At 47.9% G+C, this 14,373-nt stretch overlaps 1 protein-coding gene across 1 annotated transcript in view; it reads left to right on the top strand.

Annotated features, from left to right (window-relative positions):
* The window catches only part of Kif5c (kinesin family member 5C), a 153,300-nt gene that overhangs the window by 101,538 nt on the left and 37,389 nt on the right, over positions 1-14,373 (top strand). The window contains exons 13-16 of the mRNA XM_075985267.1: positions 4,711-4,779; positions 6,764-6,970; positions 9,190-9,336; positions 12,545-12,733. Coding sequence (XP_075841382.1) covers positions 4,711-4,779; positions 6,764-6,970; positions 9,190-9,336; positions 12,545-12,733 — 612 coding nt within the window. The remainder of the gene's footprint in view (positions 1-4,710; positions 4,780-6,763; positions 6,971-9,189; positions 9,337-12,544; positions 12,734-14,373) is intronic.

Below are 14,373 nucleotides of genomic sequence, written 5' to 3'. Positions count from 1 at the left end.
CTCCATGGGCCCCGAAGATGCCACTCAGTCCCAGTTAAAGAGATAAATCATGTTATCTCTTAATGGCAAAGAGATAAGTAAGAGGAAGATTCCATCAGTGTTGCCACATCAGGGAGAAGAAGGCATGCGGGGCTCCATGACCCCAGCTCCTTCTTCAGGGCTAAACAGGGGAGGCGCTGGGGCAGGAGGCAAAAGGTGCGTAGTGAAGCGGTCCTGGTCAAGGCATGGCCACTGTCTCAGCTTTGGCTCTCCAGGGTACTTATTGCATCTGGGGGAGGGGGGGAGCGGACGGACAAGTCAGTTCCTAGGGGTCGACTGCTCTCATTTGAACATGTGGTAACGTGTCTGCAAGACTTTCCTCTTACTAGAACCCCAGGGCACTACAGGTTTAGGTTAGTGACTGCGGACACCCCCCCAAGTTATTAACATGCTTATATGCAGAATTAATCAGGCGACTGACACAAAGTAAGGAGAGATACAGGATGAAGACGGAGGCAATAGACTTTTATCCTGCTTTTCCTTGGCTTTGTGGGGCCAGGGCTTCCTGACAGAGGCAGCTTTTGCATGCCTGTTATATGTGTTAGCCAGAGACCTTCACCCTGGAGCACAGACAGAAGGTCGCAAGCACATCCAGCACCAAGCCCCCTGGAGCTGAGATGGGGCTGCAGACCGCTGTGGATGTCTGGCTTCCTGATTCCCGGTTTCTGGTTTGATTGCTGTGGGAGTAGAAACCTTCATGGAGGAGTGATTAGAAGAACCAGGAAGTTGGGGGCAGGTGGTCTAGGTAGACAAGCGCTCACCTTTAGAGCGATCTGTCTGTGTAGATTGCTGCAGGAGAGGAGGGCCGTGTGAGTGTGCGTGGGTGCACTTGCCTCTTTCCTTTTCTTCTTGGAAAAGTTAACATTAGCACCCGCCTGGGACAAGGCAGGTGACTCTGAGGACTCAAGTGGGACTTTAATCAGATGGCTCTAAGGCCCTGAGTTTCAGACCTAGTCACATTAGAGACAATGGCCTTTCTGCTGTGAAGCCCTTTTCAGAGGTAGATAGTTGAGTGATGTAGTTTGACCATGCTAATTGGGGATACTTAATCCTGGGACAAACTTTTAGGGCTCCGGTAGTCACGTAACTGAGTAACTGCGAAGGTTGGAATAACGAGAAAGACTCCACGCACAGCATGTACCAGTCATCCCCAGTAGGGTCCAGTTAGGAACCCCTGAGGCACAGAGACTAAATGAGCATGTCATGTGATCCCCGCACATTGCCTCCCAAGATACCCTAAGCTCTTTTAGTTCATTTCATCAAGGTTGCTGATATCGTCAGTCTGGTTTAATCTTTTCTCTGGTGGTTCAACTCAGGTGCCATGGGGACACCTCTGGCCTGGATGTAATAGCTTTCTTCTGGGAATGTCACCATTAATCTCACAGGGCTCTGTCTTTGGGGTAAAACTCAGAGTCTGGTATCACCTTTGCAAGCTGAATGTGACTGGCTGTCTTGAGGATGCTCCTTCCGCTTGTTTTGTAGTTCTGGGAGTTAATATGACCCCCAAAGATTAAATCCTACCCTTCCAAAAACCCATCTCACAAATCCCCACACCCACGAGACGGGGTACTTACTTTGCCCCTCACGCCCTTCGCGTACTCTTCGCCTTTATTTTACCTGTGTCTTACACTCAAGATCCCAATGCAAAAGGAAATCAATAGGAAGTTAATCTTTTAATCCAACTTCCTGATTTCTCCAAAGAACTGTTTTGCTTTGAATAGTGAAGAAAACCAGATAGAATCCCTTCCCCACCTCATAGATTCTGGCATCTATAGATTCTTGGATGGCGGGTCGGAATTGGCTCTGTGATGCTGAGGTGTGGGAGAGAACAGAGCCCAGAGGCCATGTCCTGGAGGGCATCAAGCCCGTGGTCCACTGCCAATCGTGTGTGTGCGCTGCTCGATTATGTCCCCTCCGCTGTCATCCTTATGTGTTCCCTCAGAGACTCTAAAAGAAAGCTGCCTGCTTCTGGTGACTTAGGCCTTTAGGTGTTTTGAGAATGCATGGTTGGGTCATAGCGTCTTCTTGGATACGGAATGGTAGGACTGGAAGTGTCTGGAGGGAGGTGAAACCTTAACCTGGGTAGCTGCATGTGTCTGCCTTAAGTTTTCCCAGCCCATTGGTGGCAGAGCAGGAATGGGTTTTCCTAGCTCTTGACCCCGAGCCCCACACTCAATTCATTTTGACCTCAGCCCTTTCACCAAGAAATTGGTCATCTTCAGTGAATCTTTTTATGATGCAGTGTGAGGAAGATAACCCAGTTTCTCCCAAACCCTCTGTGCTGTTCCTCATGGGTCTGAGGACAGCTACACCCCAAGCTCCAGCTGTTTGATGGAAAAGCGCGCCCTTTGTAGTAGATCTGTGACTTCATGATAAGAAGCCCCAGGGAGATGCCCTGCTTGCCTGTGTGCTATCCTCATCTGTTACTCAGGACTCCCGGGTGCCACTTCAGAGATAGCAATGCGTGCTATCTTTGTATATAAGAGTATAGTATAACTACTAGATTCCTCATTAGTCTCCTCTGTGTGTTCTCTGTGCTTGATGGAGAAGCCACGTCATGTGGTGACGTCAAAGGACTGTCAGTATGATGGGGATCGGGTTATAGCATTCAAATATTGATGTTGGCCCTGTCTCTCATTGGAGACGGTGAATTCAGGATTGGCAAGTCGATTACGTACTGCACTAATTACTGTGTAGCAAAAACGTCTCCAGAGTTAAAGGTCACCAGTGACCTTTGACAGCTGAGGTGACCGTATTATCTCATGTATAAGATATTCCCACTACAAAATTAATTTTCAAAAAGTGCATTGAAATCTGTAATCTCGGTGTGAGCGTGCTTGAACATGTCCTAAGAGATACACTCGACCTGCAGAAAGCATGGCATACCTTATTCAGAAAGGCTTAGGAGATGAAAATGAAGTCAGAATAGACAGCACTAAATCCTTAGAAGGTTGCCGTCCGAAAGGGCGAATCTGCGTCGGGAAATGACGCTAGTGCTGATTCGCTCTCCGATGGAGTCCTGTTTCCATCCTTCCGGGATGGGGCTGCCCCCCCTTTTAAATCACATCTCAGCTGTCACCTGCCAGGGAGGAAGGTGCATCTTCAGGCTTTGCCAAGAGCGCAAGGAACCTTGCCCTTCCCTTCTCATTTCTGTCACTCGGGGGCAGGTTTCTCTTATTTGTCTTAGGGGAGAGATGAGATAGTGGATCCCGAGGGCGCGCTCTCTGGGTCTGTTATGTTAAGTTGTTTACCCTTCTTGTGCTGAGGAACAGAAATACAGACTTGATCCTTGTAACTGCCATGCTAAGTATATGGAGGTGAGGAGAAACATGTCCTACAAAATGGCGAGTTAGCTAGGGGCGCCCGTTCTTGGCAGGTTTGCTGTCATTTCTCCAGTTTTGCCGGCAATCTGAGTGGGGAGGAACACCATCAATATTTTATGATTATTGACGGAACAGTGGCGTATAAAGGTCAGGCAAATGGGCTTTCTGAGCAGAGACACTGAGACCCGTGTGTAGGAAAGACCAAGGCACAGTCTCAGGACGTTCCAAGCCTATGCTACGGACCTAAGAATGCTCGTGCTCTCTGGAAGGCACTAGCTACACCATCCACAAACCACAGACCAGCGCTGATGTAGACACCACCACACACGCTGTGGATGTCTGTGGAAAACAGGTCCTGTCATCCACCCCTCTTACCTCACCTCTGGAACAGATCCAGAGCGTGGCAGTGCGGGGTGGGGTAAGGTTAATGGGGAAAACACAGAAGCAGGACCTGGCACACAGACAGTGTAATACACGGAGCTGGATTTGACTGCTTGCCGTGCGCGCATCCCAACACAGGTCAGCAAACAGCACGCTTTCACTCATAACTGAAGGATAGGTGAGCCTGAAGCCCCATTACCATTTTTCATAGACTGGACTTAAAATTTCATTTGGAATCATGAAAACGGAGCAGTAAAGGCCACGTTCTGCCTCAGTGGTTAGGCGTCAAGCCCGGCTGCCTCTCCTTCATTAGAGGTGGCTTCCTGGCAAAGAAAGAGGTCCACAGCGTTCTTGCTTTCTCAGCAGCGACACCTAGTGGCAGTGAAGAGAGCTGCTGTTTTCCCCACTGTAGTAGCTACTTTGAAAGGCATTCCTGCGTGCACACCCAGTTGGTGGCAAGGTTTGTTTGCTTGTTTTGTCTTTCAGCTGAGAAGACCATTGATAGCCAACCAAGAGTTGGCTGTCTGTTGATACCAAAGGGAAAACACCACAAAAGCACTAGTTTTGCTACTCTAAGTAAACGGCATTGGTGCGCAAATAGTGGCCCGTCCTTCCCGTCGCTTGGCAACATTCCTGGTCACAGACGTGCTTGACAGTCCATTCCGTTAACATCTGTGCTTGGGGAAGGATATATCTGGAGTCCCTTTCAGTCCCCAAGTCCCAGACATCTGATTTCTGGATGGACAGAATTTGAGTTTTCTTTGTAGATGTCACATTTCCCAGGAAAAAAGCTGGGTAAAGAAATAAACCAAACAAGGTCTCAGGATTGTCTCCTGCTATCTCCCCCCCCCCCCCAATCTAATGAGCGAACTTAGGACTGGCCTCTTGGTGTCTGGTTCCAGAAGGGAAACCAGGGAATCAGAACTGACATAACTAACTAAAAATTAAACACGCTGTTTCGTTGCAGGATGATGAAATTAACCAGCAGAGCCAGCTGGCTGAGAAGCTGAAGCAGCAGATGCTGGATCAGGACGAGGTAAAGAAAGCAATAAATTCTTTTTTACAGATTTTTTTTTACTAGTTTTTGTTGTTAATGTTAGTCCTAGAAATATAACTTTCAAATAACTTTTTCAAGACCTTAAAGCACACGGAGATTTCTTGGTAGTTCTCTTACCAATGCCTGCTAAAGGGTGACTGTGGTTGGGCCTAGACAAGCGTGTGACTTTGTAGGACTTCCAGTCTGTGCTCCACTTAGCTGCTATTGAGGCTGCTTCACCTCTGCATGTGAGCTGCTGCACAGGAACAGAATGCTTTGTCTGTGGCGTGTTCACGCGCGTCTAGTGCACTTCGACCGCGTTCACCCTGTTCCCCTTTCCTGTCCCACCTCCCTTTCCTGCTTTTTCTCCCTACTTCCTTTTCCAAGCTAACCCGCTAAAGTCCATATAGAACAAATGTGACATTTGTCTTCCTGCGCCTGGCTAATTTTCTTCATGTGGTGTCTCAGATCTTTTCCTACAGATGACATAATCTTCTATTTATTGCTAAATAAAATTTCATTATGTGTATCTATCAGTCATGTCATCTTTCTACCTGCCTTTCGATTTGTCCATCCGTCTGTCCGTCCGTCCGTCTGTCCATCCATCCATCCATCCATCCATCCATCCATCCATCCATCCGTCCATCCGTCTGTTTGTCCATCCATCCATCCGATCTATCTCCCTCTCGCATTTCCTCTGTCTAGACGTCTATTGATGGATTCCTAAGCTGGTTCTATAGCCTGACTCTTGCAAAAATCTGGTTTATCCTTTGGCATAGACCATGTTCTGCCACTGATGTACAGGGAAAAGAAAACCCCAACCAAACTCAGATGTCGAGCATCAGAGGGAAAGGGAGTGGGACTGTATCTTTGGCACACTATAAAGGAGGCTGGCTGTTTGCAGCCTCCCCCTGGCGGCATGCTACGATAAACACACTGTTTTGTCATAAATTTTACATACAGGAACCCAAGCAAAGCACATCCAGCCAATCTACCAAGATGATTCAAAGTTCTCTTGCTGAGATCACCTAAGTATTCTCCTCTTTTGTGTTTTAAGATGCCCTTGCTTCACTGCTAAAGTTGATTGGCTCCTACGATGCAGTGATGGCGGGTGGTGGAGGTGATGCTCCAGGCTCAGTCCCCCACACCCGGAAACCACTGTCCCTGAAACCATTTCCTTCCTCTCTGTTTCCCATCGTCTTTACAGTGTAATGACAGGGATTTTGTGGGGGGACAATCTGTGCCTTTCGAGCCACGGGAACCAGTTGGAATAGCTTCTATTTTACCTGGGGTTGAAACCACCTGATTGTATTTGCCATTCTCTGCCTCTCCAAGCGAGACGCAGCTGCCTTGGATCAGCTCACTTTGCTACAGTTCAAACCTTTTCCCCCTGCAAAGCAATTAATATTCGTGTTAGGGAAATCAGAAAATAACAATAGGAACAAAGCTGAAGAAACCATCTACGAGCCCAGGAACCCATACCACGTGTCAGTATTTGGGGCATATTTTCCTAGACATTCCTAAAATTAAGGAAATGTGACTTCATTTTAAGTACTTGTTGGTGATTTTGAAATCAGCTTATGTCCAGTATGAAATCATTGCACTGATTTCAAAAGCTCTGCCAGTGTTAGTATTGTCATCCGGAATGGTTTTCCCATCTTTCGTTTAACATGGAAAAGGCGGTCAGCTTGTTTTCTATGCCATGGCGTGTGTGTGTGTGTGTGTGTGTGTGTGTGTGTGTGTGTGTGTGTGTGTGTAGTTCAGTATTTGACTTAAGTATGAGATTCCCAAGTTAAAAAGTAAAAAAGAGAAAAGATTTTTGGAATAACATATGCAAATGCATTTAGCATCTGTACCATACAGTGAGAGTTCCCGGCAGCCTGCGTGTTTCCAGGCTGTTTTCCGGTATCTCGTTAGAAAGTTGCTCTCTGCGGGTAGAGCACAGGTCGTTGCCGTCACCCACTCTTCCTTCTCATTTCCCCAGCTTCTGGCCTCCACAAGAAGAGACTACGAGAAGATACAGGAGGAGCTGACACGCCTCCAGATTGAAAACGAGGCAGCCAAAGACGAAGTGAAAGAAGTCCTCCAGGCCCTGGAGGAGCTGGCTGTCAATTATGACCAGAAGTCACAGGAAGTGGAGGACAAGACCAGAGCCAATGAGCAGCTGACAGATGAGCTGGCCCAGAAAACGGTTGGAGCAATAGTGTTACAGGGGCGGGACTTCCTTGTTGAGAGATTTATATAGGAAGGCAGTTGGCTGAATGCTGTGACCTTTCCACCAGTCCTTCCCCCACAGACTGCCCGTCACAGCTGTTTTACACCCAGGAAACATGTACTGCCAGCAAGAATGTGTTGAGGAATTAGTTGAGTGCAGATTCTAGATCCAGAAAAAGCTCAGGGAAAATTTTGACTTTATGACTCTTGAACCCCAGGCGAGACGTTTCAGCATCTTCAACAGTAATTGCTTTGTCTATCAAAATGGCAATAATATGCTCCTTGAGTGGCCTGAGTTAGTGGCCGGTTATCTAAAGCACTGAGCAAGGACAGGTGTGTGTGACGTGGTAACACCGGAAGTGTTGTCATTGAGAGCAAAGGTGGGGACCATTGGCATTATGCATTCCATTGTTTACATCCTGCTGAATGAGATTGCCCCCCCCCCCCCCAGCTTCTTGTTCTAGCTTCAGGAGGCCTGAGGTAAGCCGTCCTGTGAATTTGCATTCAGCCTGCATATGGCAGGAATTCCAGTTCTTCCCAGAGAAACGGATGCTGGGGCTTTTACTTGGTGGACTAGTGGCAGGCAGCAGGGCCAGTGAGCGCTTGGTGAGGTAGCTGTGCCGTGACCTTTGCTGGCTGGACATGGGTGGTGAAGTTGAGGTGGCTGCTGCAGCCTGTGGCTCTTGGTGCTTCTGCCTAATGGCCTGGTGTCCAGGCCTGTGCCAGACCATCTTACAGAAACATTAGTCCCCGGGACACAGACCACATGGCGAGGAAAGTGTTGGCGGCTGGTGGCGGAGTGGATAGGAAGTGTTACTTCCTATTTCACGGAGAAAGAAAGTCCTTCCTGATGGCTTCCTGGAGAAAGGACTGCAGGGTCTGTGCTGTAAAAATAAGGTGACATGAACAGTTGGCCATGGCGGCCTAAGCTGCTGCAGACTCGCGGAGGCATCTACACCGCTTCGGCTGTGTTCTCCTGGGTTTGTACAGCTTGTGTTTTGTGCTCCTCAAAGCAAGGCACGATTTTCCAAACTGTGCTTCTAATTTTGTGTCAAAACAACTATTATCAGACTGCTTTCATACGTTTTACATAAGCTGCAGTGACTAGCTGGCTACAGCTAGTACAAATGCCTTCGCGTTAACTTGCGAGGCTGCAGTAGACTCGCTCCCGTATTGGCTGCGTTGGTACTGAGATGCCAGAAGGAGGGTATTCCGTGAGTGAAGAACTCGTTACTTCTCATGGCAACAAACAAGGAGGGTAGAAAAGAGGTGAGCTTGCTGGAGTTTGGGGAGAAAATAGGGCTTCTGCTGCTTAGGAAGGAGCTGGATTTTGGAACTTGAGTCATTTTGAAAAGTTACGGTATTTGTCTTCCCTGGGGATTAGAAGATGTTTTAAGTTGTTTTCTACACTCATTGATGTTTGTCTGGGCCATTGATTCCAGACCCATTAATTAGAGTATTTGGAAGTGACCCAGGGAGCATAGAACGGGTACTAGAACGAGGGAGGTGAAAGGACACTTGGCAAGTTAGAAAACACAATTTAATACTATAGCCATAAGTGCCTGTTTTCGCACCGTCGTGTGCATGTAGACGCCAGAGGTCAGCCTTGGGCAGCGGTCCTCGGTGCTCTCTGGCTTGTTTTTGAGACAGTCTCATTCTTTTGGAATTCATCGAGTGTGCAGACCGGCTGGCCATGGGCCACAGGACTCCTGCCCAGCGCTGAGGTAACGAGTGTGCACCACCAGACCCAGATTTCTGTTACATACCCTCTGGGAATCGAACTCAGGTCCCAAGTACCTCATTGACCGAGCCAGCAGTCCAACCCTTTGTTTATTTAAAACTCTGCATTACTTTACAGTTGCAGGTGGAGGTCAGAGCACCATTTGCTGGGATCAGTTCTTGCGTTTACCTGCTGTGTTGTCTTCTAGGCCCTGGATTGATCTTTAATAACTCACTTTGCTAGCATGGATACTGTCAGCAAAAACATACCTGGTCTTACAAGATAATATCTCCGTATTAAGTTCCCCTGCCAGAGAACCGAGTGCCCAGCACCAGTTGGCCTTCTGGGTTCTCCTTCACTTAGACCAGAGGGATGATCAAGGAGCTGAGTCCGGCCTGGGCTGTTGAGCTCTGGAGGCTGCAGGAAGGAAATTCATGGGCCACCTTGCTAACTTGTGGTTGAATTGGTTTCTGCAGACGACACTGACAACGACCCAGAGAGAGCTGAGTCAGTTGCAGGAGCTCAGCAACCACCAGAGGAAGAGGGCGACGGAGATCCTGAACCTGCTGCTGAAGGATCTAGGGGAGATAGGCGGCATCATCGGCACCAACGACGTGAAGACGGTGAGCCGGACTTCAGTCCTTCATTCCTGCGCTGCCGGTGGTGTGATCTGGGCTTGGTGGCACCTGAGCCTCAGGGCTGTGGTCTGTGCTGGGAAATAGCTGAAGGCAGGGGGAAAAAAAGCTGGTGCTTGAAGGTTGGGGGGTGGAAGAGAGGAACAATTCGCCTTTCCGATCTGGGGAGCGTCTTCCTGTCTTGGTCGGTCTTGTGTGACTTGGTTTATTCCTCGGCCTAACTTGTAGTGTCCCCATATTGGGGCTCGGCTGGGGGAAGTCTCAGGTCAGACCTCAGTTGTCTCCCCCTTAAGAGCCCAGTGCCGTGAGAGTTCTCCAGCCAAGCAGCACGAGTTATGTAAGCTTCTAGATGAAAGTCATAGGCAACGGGCAGCGGCTCTCGGAGTAAACCACGCTTTATTATCTGCAGTGGAGAAGCCTTGTTATTCAGCGTGATCTGCATCACCTGGGGCTGATTAGCAATATAGACCCGCGGCCTGCCTAAGACATACTGAAGCAGAAATTACCTTTTAACAAGCTTCTCCAGGTGACTCGTGGCTTATTAAAGTTAGAGAAACAAATTTGGTTTCCCTGAAGCGGCTCAATAACACAGAGGACCCAGCGTCTCTATTCTGTTTCCTCTCTGGCTGGCCCCAGCCTGTTTCATTTGCATGGCCTTAAGCTTTTGCCTCCTGGAGCAAGATCACTGCTATAGCCCCGATCATCATGTCTTCTCTCGCCTACATCCCAGGCAGTGTGGGCTGCAACACTGACTGCTTTTATCCAGGAGGGAACTATGTGCCAGAAGTTCCCAGTAGATGTAGCCGAGCAGCTGCAGGTCGTATGGACCATCCCAAAGGAGTGTAAGATTTCCACAAATGGTGTTATCCTCTGGAGTGATGCACACTGGTGCTCCTGCAGGCAAGGAAGTGAGAGAGGTGGGGAAATGGAGGGCGATCTAAAGTTGTCTAAAAGCTGGGATGAGAAGGGAAAGAGAGAAAGAAATATCTGCCAAGAACAACAGTCATTGGCCACGATGTACTTTGTTGTCATTAACCAGGAAAACAGCATAGAGAATCACAAAAATAGCTTTCTTGGGGTAAACATTGGATGAAGTCCCCTTCACACTTTTGAGGGGTACTGTTGTCTTCTGAGGATGGTGGTGACCCGCAAAGCCTGCCCCTCCCCCAGGATGCTAGTGTTCCACAGTTCTGAAGGGCATTGCTTTCCAGTGGCGGAGCAGCTAGGACGGAGCCGTTACAGCATTGACGACACTGGACTGAGGAGTGGGGCTCCTTAGCTTGCTGCCCAGAGATCCTGGAAACAGAACCCTCTGAACGGAAGCACTTTACACCTTTACTGAACGGCCCTTCAGTGTGTTGGCAGTGGTTAAACCCTGGGAACCCCTGCAAAATTTAGAGATCACCTCTGGGAAACAGGAATCCCTTGAAAGATGCCACAGGTCTAGGCTGAACAGATAAGACCTTGTACTTTGATTGCTGCAGAGAGTCTCATGAGTCCGGGTCAGTCTGTCAGCCCAGCCTGGTCATTCTGTGCCTGAGGGGTAATTTTTAGAGCCGCGTGTTGGTGTTAGCAAGGTAATTCTGGCTGTCCAAGGCCTCTCAGGACCAGGTGGGCCTGATCTGTGGGAAGTTGGTGTCTGCTGCAGGCGGCAGTAAGGGGAGGTGGTTTTATGCTAAGGTCTAAAGCGGAGCCGATCAGCTTGCTGATGAAGCCAAAGCGTGCCTGTGTTTTGTCATTAGAGGCCCCTCCTGCTGGAAGACGGATTTTTAAATACTCTCCGGGTGTTTTGAGATTATTTTTAGACTCCAGACATTGGCTGCCCTAGTAAATTTCACCGATGACTCTCCCTTGTAGATCGCGGTGTTCTTAGAGGACCTTGTTCCCTGATGGGCCAGCGACAAAGGCTGCAAGTGTTTTCCACTCGGTGTTCCTATGCTGTTGCGTTTACAAGCAGGCTGGACTGAGGAGCACTGGAGGGAGGCAAATCTCAGGCAGTCACAAACCTAACACGGCCTAGCATGGGCCTCCAGGAAGGGGAGTCGCGGCTGATAGCTGTGTTTCACCCGGCTGTCGGCTTGGTATTAGGTTGCAGTCGCTGTTAAGTATTGATGAGTTCTTATAAGGTTAAGATCACAGGGCTGGGATGCAGAACCATGTGTTTTATATTTGCTCCCAGTTTTCAGGGCTTATGCTCAGTACCATTAGCCCTCAAATGTATACATGGAAAAATATGTCTAGTTAATGGCAGCAGTAATAACATAAGGAGGTGGGAGGGGCAGTGAGAGGACACTGTGGAGCCTTAGAAAGCAGAGCTAGAGTCCTTGCCTTCAGCAGAAGCTGCTGTCCTTGGGCTGGATTCTCCCGGGACTGAACACTTCCTAAAGTGCAAGGCTGCCCTCTGGTGGCGAAATCTAGTACACACAATGCTACTTTCTCGATGCCTTACTTGGCTTGTGTACCAAGCTTCTCAGCCTATTCCAAATACCTTGTTTCTGATTGTTGGGTCCCAGTGGAGCTCTGAAACGTAGAAGCCAGATATAGCTCACTCAGGCATTCTTCCAAGATTACCGCTTCTCAATGTAAGCTTAGGCTTTGTTCTTAGATATCTTAATAAGTAGGAGGGCAGGTGCAAAAAGGCAAGGAAAAAGAGACTGGTAGAGACAGGTAGCCAAGAGGGGAAACCTTCACCGCGAGGAGACGCTGGAATGAGTGCTGCATCCCCAGGCAGTAGAGGGAAGACTTTTGTTTGAAGACTATGGAAAAAGTCTTTTATGGCAATAGAGACAATGGGCTACCCCACCACTGAGGAAGATATGAAAAATTGAAATTCTGGGCTGAGCTTCTCTACAGGTTAGGAGCCCTTACAAGGGACACGATTGTAGTCATGCAAGGTAAGGCTTCTGGGAAATTTTCTCCTTGAAGTAATTCTTCAGTAGTTTTTCTTCCGGCGTCATCTCGTCTATCCTCAAATCAAGGCCAGTGAAAGGCACGGCTAACTGAGGAGTATGCTGGATGGTGGTTTCTGACGGGAACTTTCTTGTGTAGTCTCCAGTGCCTTGACACTGACTCGGGAGAGGTTATTTTCAGTTTTTCCTATGATGAGACTTTTTGCCACAAAGCTAGGGGCGCCTCAGGGACCCACGGTCAGGTTCCAAGGGATCCACGAACTTCTGACATTTCCTTCCATACTCAGCTGGCAGACGTGAATGGCGTCATTGAAGAGGAGTTCACCATGGCGCGCCTGTACATCAGCAAGATGAAGTCGGAGGTCAAGTCCCTCGTGAACCGCAGCAAGCAGCTGGAGAGCGCCCAGATGGACTCCAACCGGAAGATGAACGCCAGCGAACGGGAGCTGGCGGCTTGCCAGCTGCTGATCTCCCAGGTGGGCTGTTCACCCCTCCCTGTTCACGCTCCCTTGTTGAGACCTGTCCCCTGCATGTCCTTCGTGGGGCAGTTCTGGGCTGCAGCAATGTGTACGCTTACTGTTCGGGTTTGAGATGTCTGAGATTGTCCCAGTATGCTGGTCACGGCTGTGCAGCAGAGTCATTTGAGGGGCAGGCACCAGCGTGGCCTAGAATGTCTAACAGCACCGCGAGGCAGACAGGACATCATACTCTGATTTGGCTTTAAACGTACACAGTGACAGAAAGAGCTCCAACCTAGTTGTCTGAGAGGGGTCTACGGTTGGTTTTTATTACATAAATAGTGTTTAAAGGGTCCTTCAGTGCTGATATGTGATGGAAAGTTGATAAATATGATGTAATCCTTTAAGCACTTGGAAAATACAAAACAAAAAAAACAAAAAAAAACCAAAAAAAAAACAAAAGAAAAATTGTAATTATCGTGTGTGTGTGTACATGCTCATGTGTATGTACACATGTGTCTCTGTGTGTGTGTGTGTGTGTGTGTACATGCTCACGTGTATGTACACATGTGGAGGCCAACTTTGACTTTGGTGTTTGAAATATTTAGTCAGGGCCTTATCCCAGGCCCTGGCATCCATCTTTGGAATACTGGGCAGGAAACTCCATTTCAAGTCCCCTCCCCTGGGAGTTGCTTTAGTCCAAACTCCACCTCTGAGAAAGCCCGCTAAGAAGTGACCCCTCCCCAGGGAGGGTCAAGACCACTTCCACAGGCTACTTAAACTGCCTCAAATAATGAACATTTGGTCTCCCCTTTTCTCTCTTCCCCTCTCCATGCTTTCCCAGGACCACCCATGAGCACTGCATTAAACATGGGCATCTTTTATTCGGTTTGATTTGGTCTGATTGAAATTATTTGCATCAGCGGAGAGGCTCGTCTAAGAAATATTCCTAACATTTGGGTAGCCTCTATTTCTTCTCTGTTTTTTGAGATAGGATATCTTAGTGGTACTGAACCTGGTGCTTGTGTTTTGGCTACACTGGCTGGCCTGCAGTCCCCTGGGTCCCACCTGTCTTTGCCCGTCCTCAGTTCTGGGGCTGTAGGCAAATGCCACCACTCAGCTTTTACATGGCTTCTGGGCATCCAGATGTGGGTCCTCATGCTTCTGTCCTCTGTGCTATATCCCTAGCCCAGACGTGTCTTTTGGGCTAATAATTTTATGTATTCTGTTTTTCATTGGTAATAGAGATGAAAATTTTAATTTTCATATGATATTATAGTTTTGTGGTTAAAATATTAAAAGCTTCTATGGAAACTGTTGAATGCACTATTATTTTACATTATGATAAAATATATTACCCAAATACATGCCTGTTGATAGACAAGTGATGAAGTTATGTGGAAGAATATTATATAGGACTTAAAAAATCCATAAAACTTGGGTATTTGGGAAATATAATTATATAAAATTAAGTTAAAGTGAAAATGTGTTATATCTATGCCATTTTATATCTATGTAAAATATGCCTTAATTTGTGAGACAGGGTGGTTTGTGGGTGAAATTCATACTGCATTTTTGTAGATTTGCTCTATATTTCATGGCTATATTGTCATTAGCAACAAGAACTTTTTTAATTCGCAGCACGACACTTTCATAAT

This window comes from Microtus pennsylvanicus, chromosome 9 (assembly GCF_037038515.1).
Source record: "Microtus pennsylvanicus isolate mMicPen1 chromosome 9, mMicPen1.hap1, whole genome shotgun sequence".
NCBI lineage: Eukaryota > Metazoa > Chordata > Mammalia > Rodentia > Cricetidae > Microtus > Microtus pennsylvanicus.
This window is presented reverse-complemented; position numbering and strand designations above follow the sequence as displayed.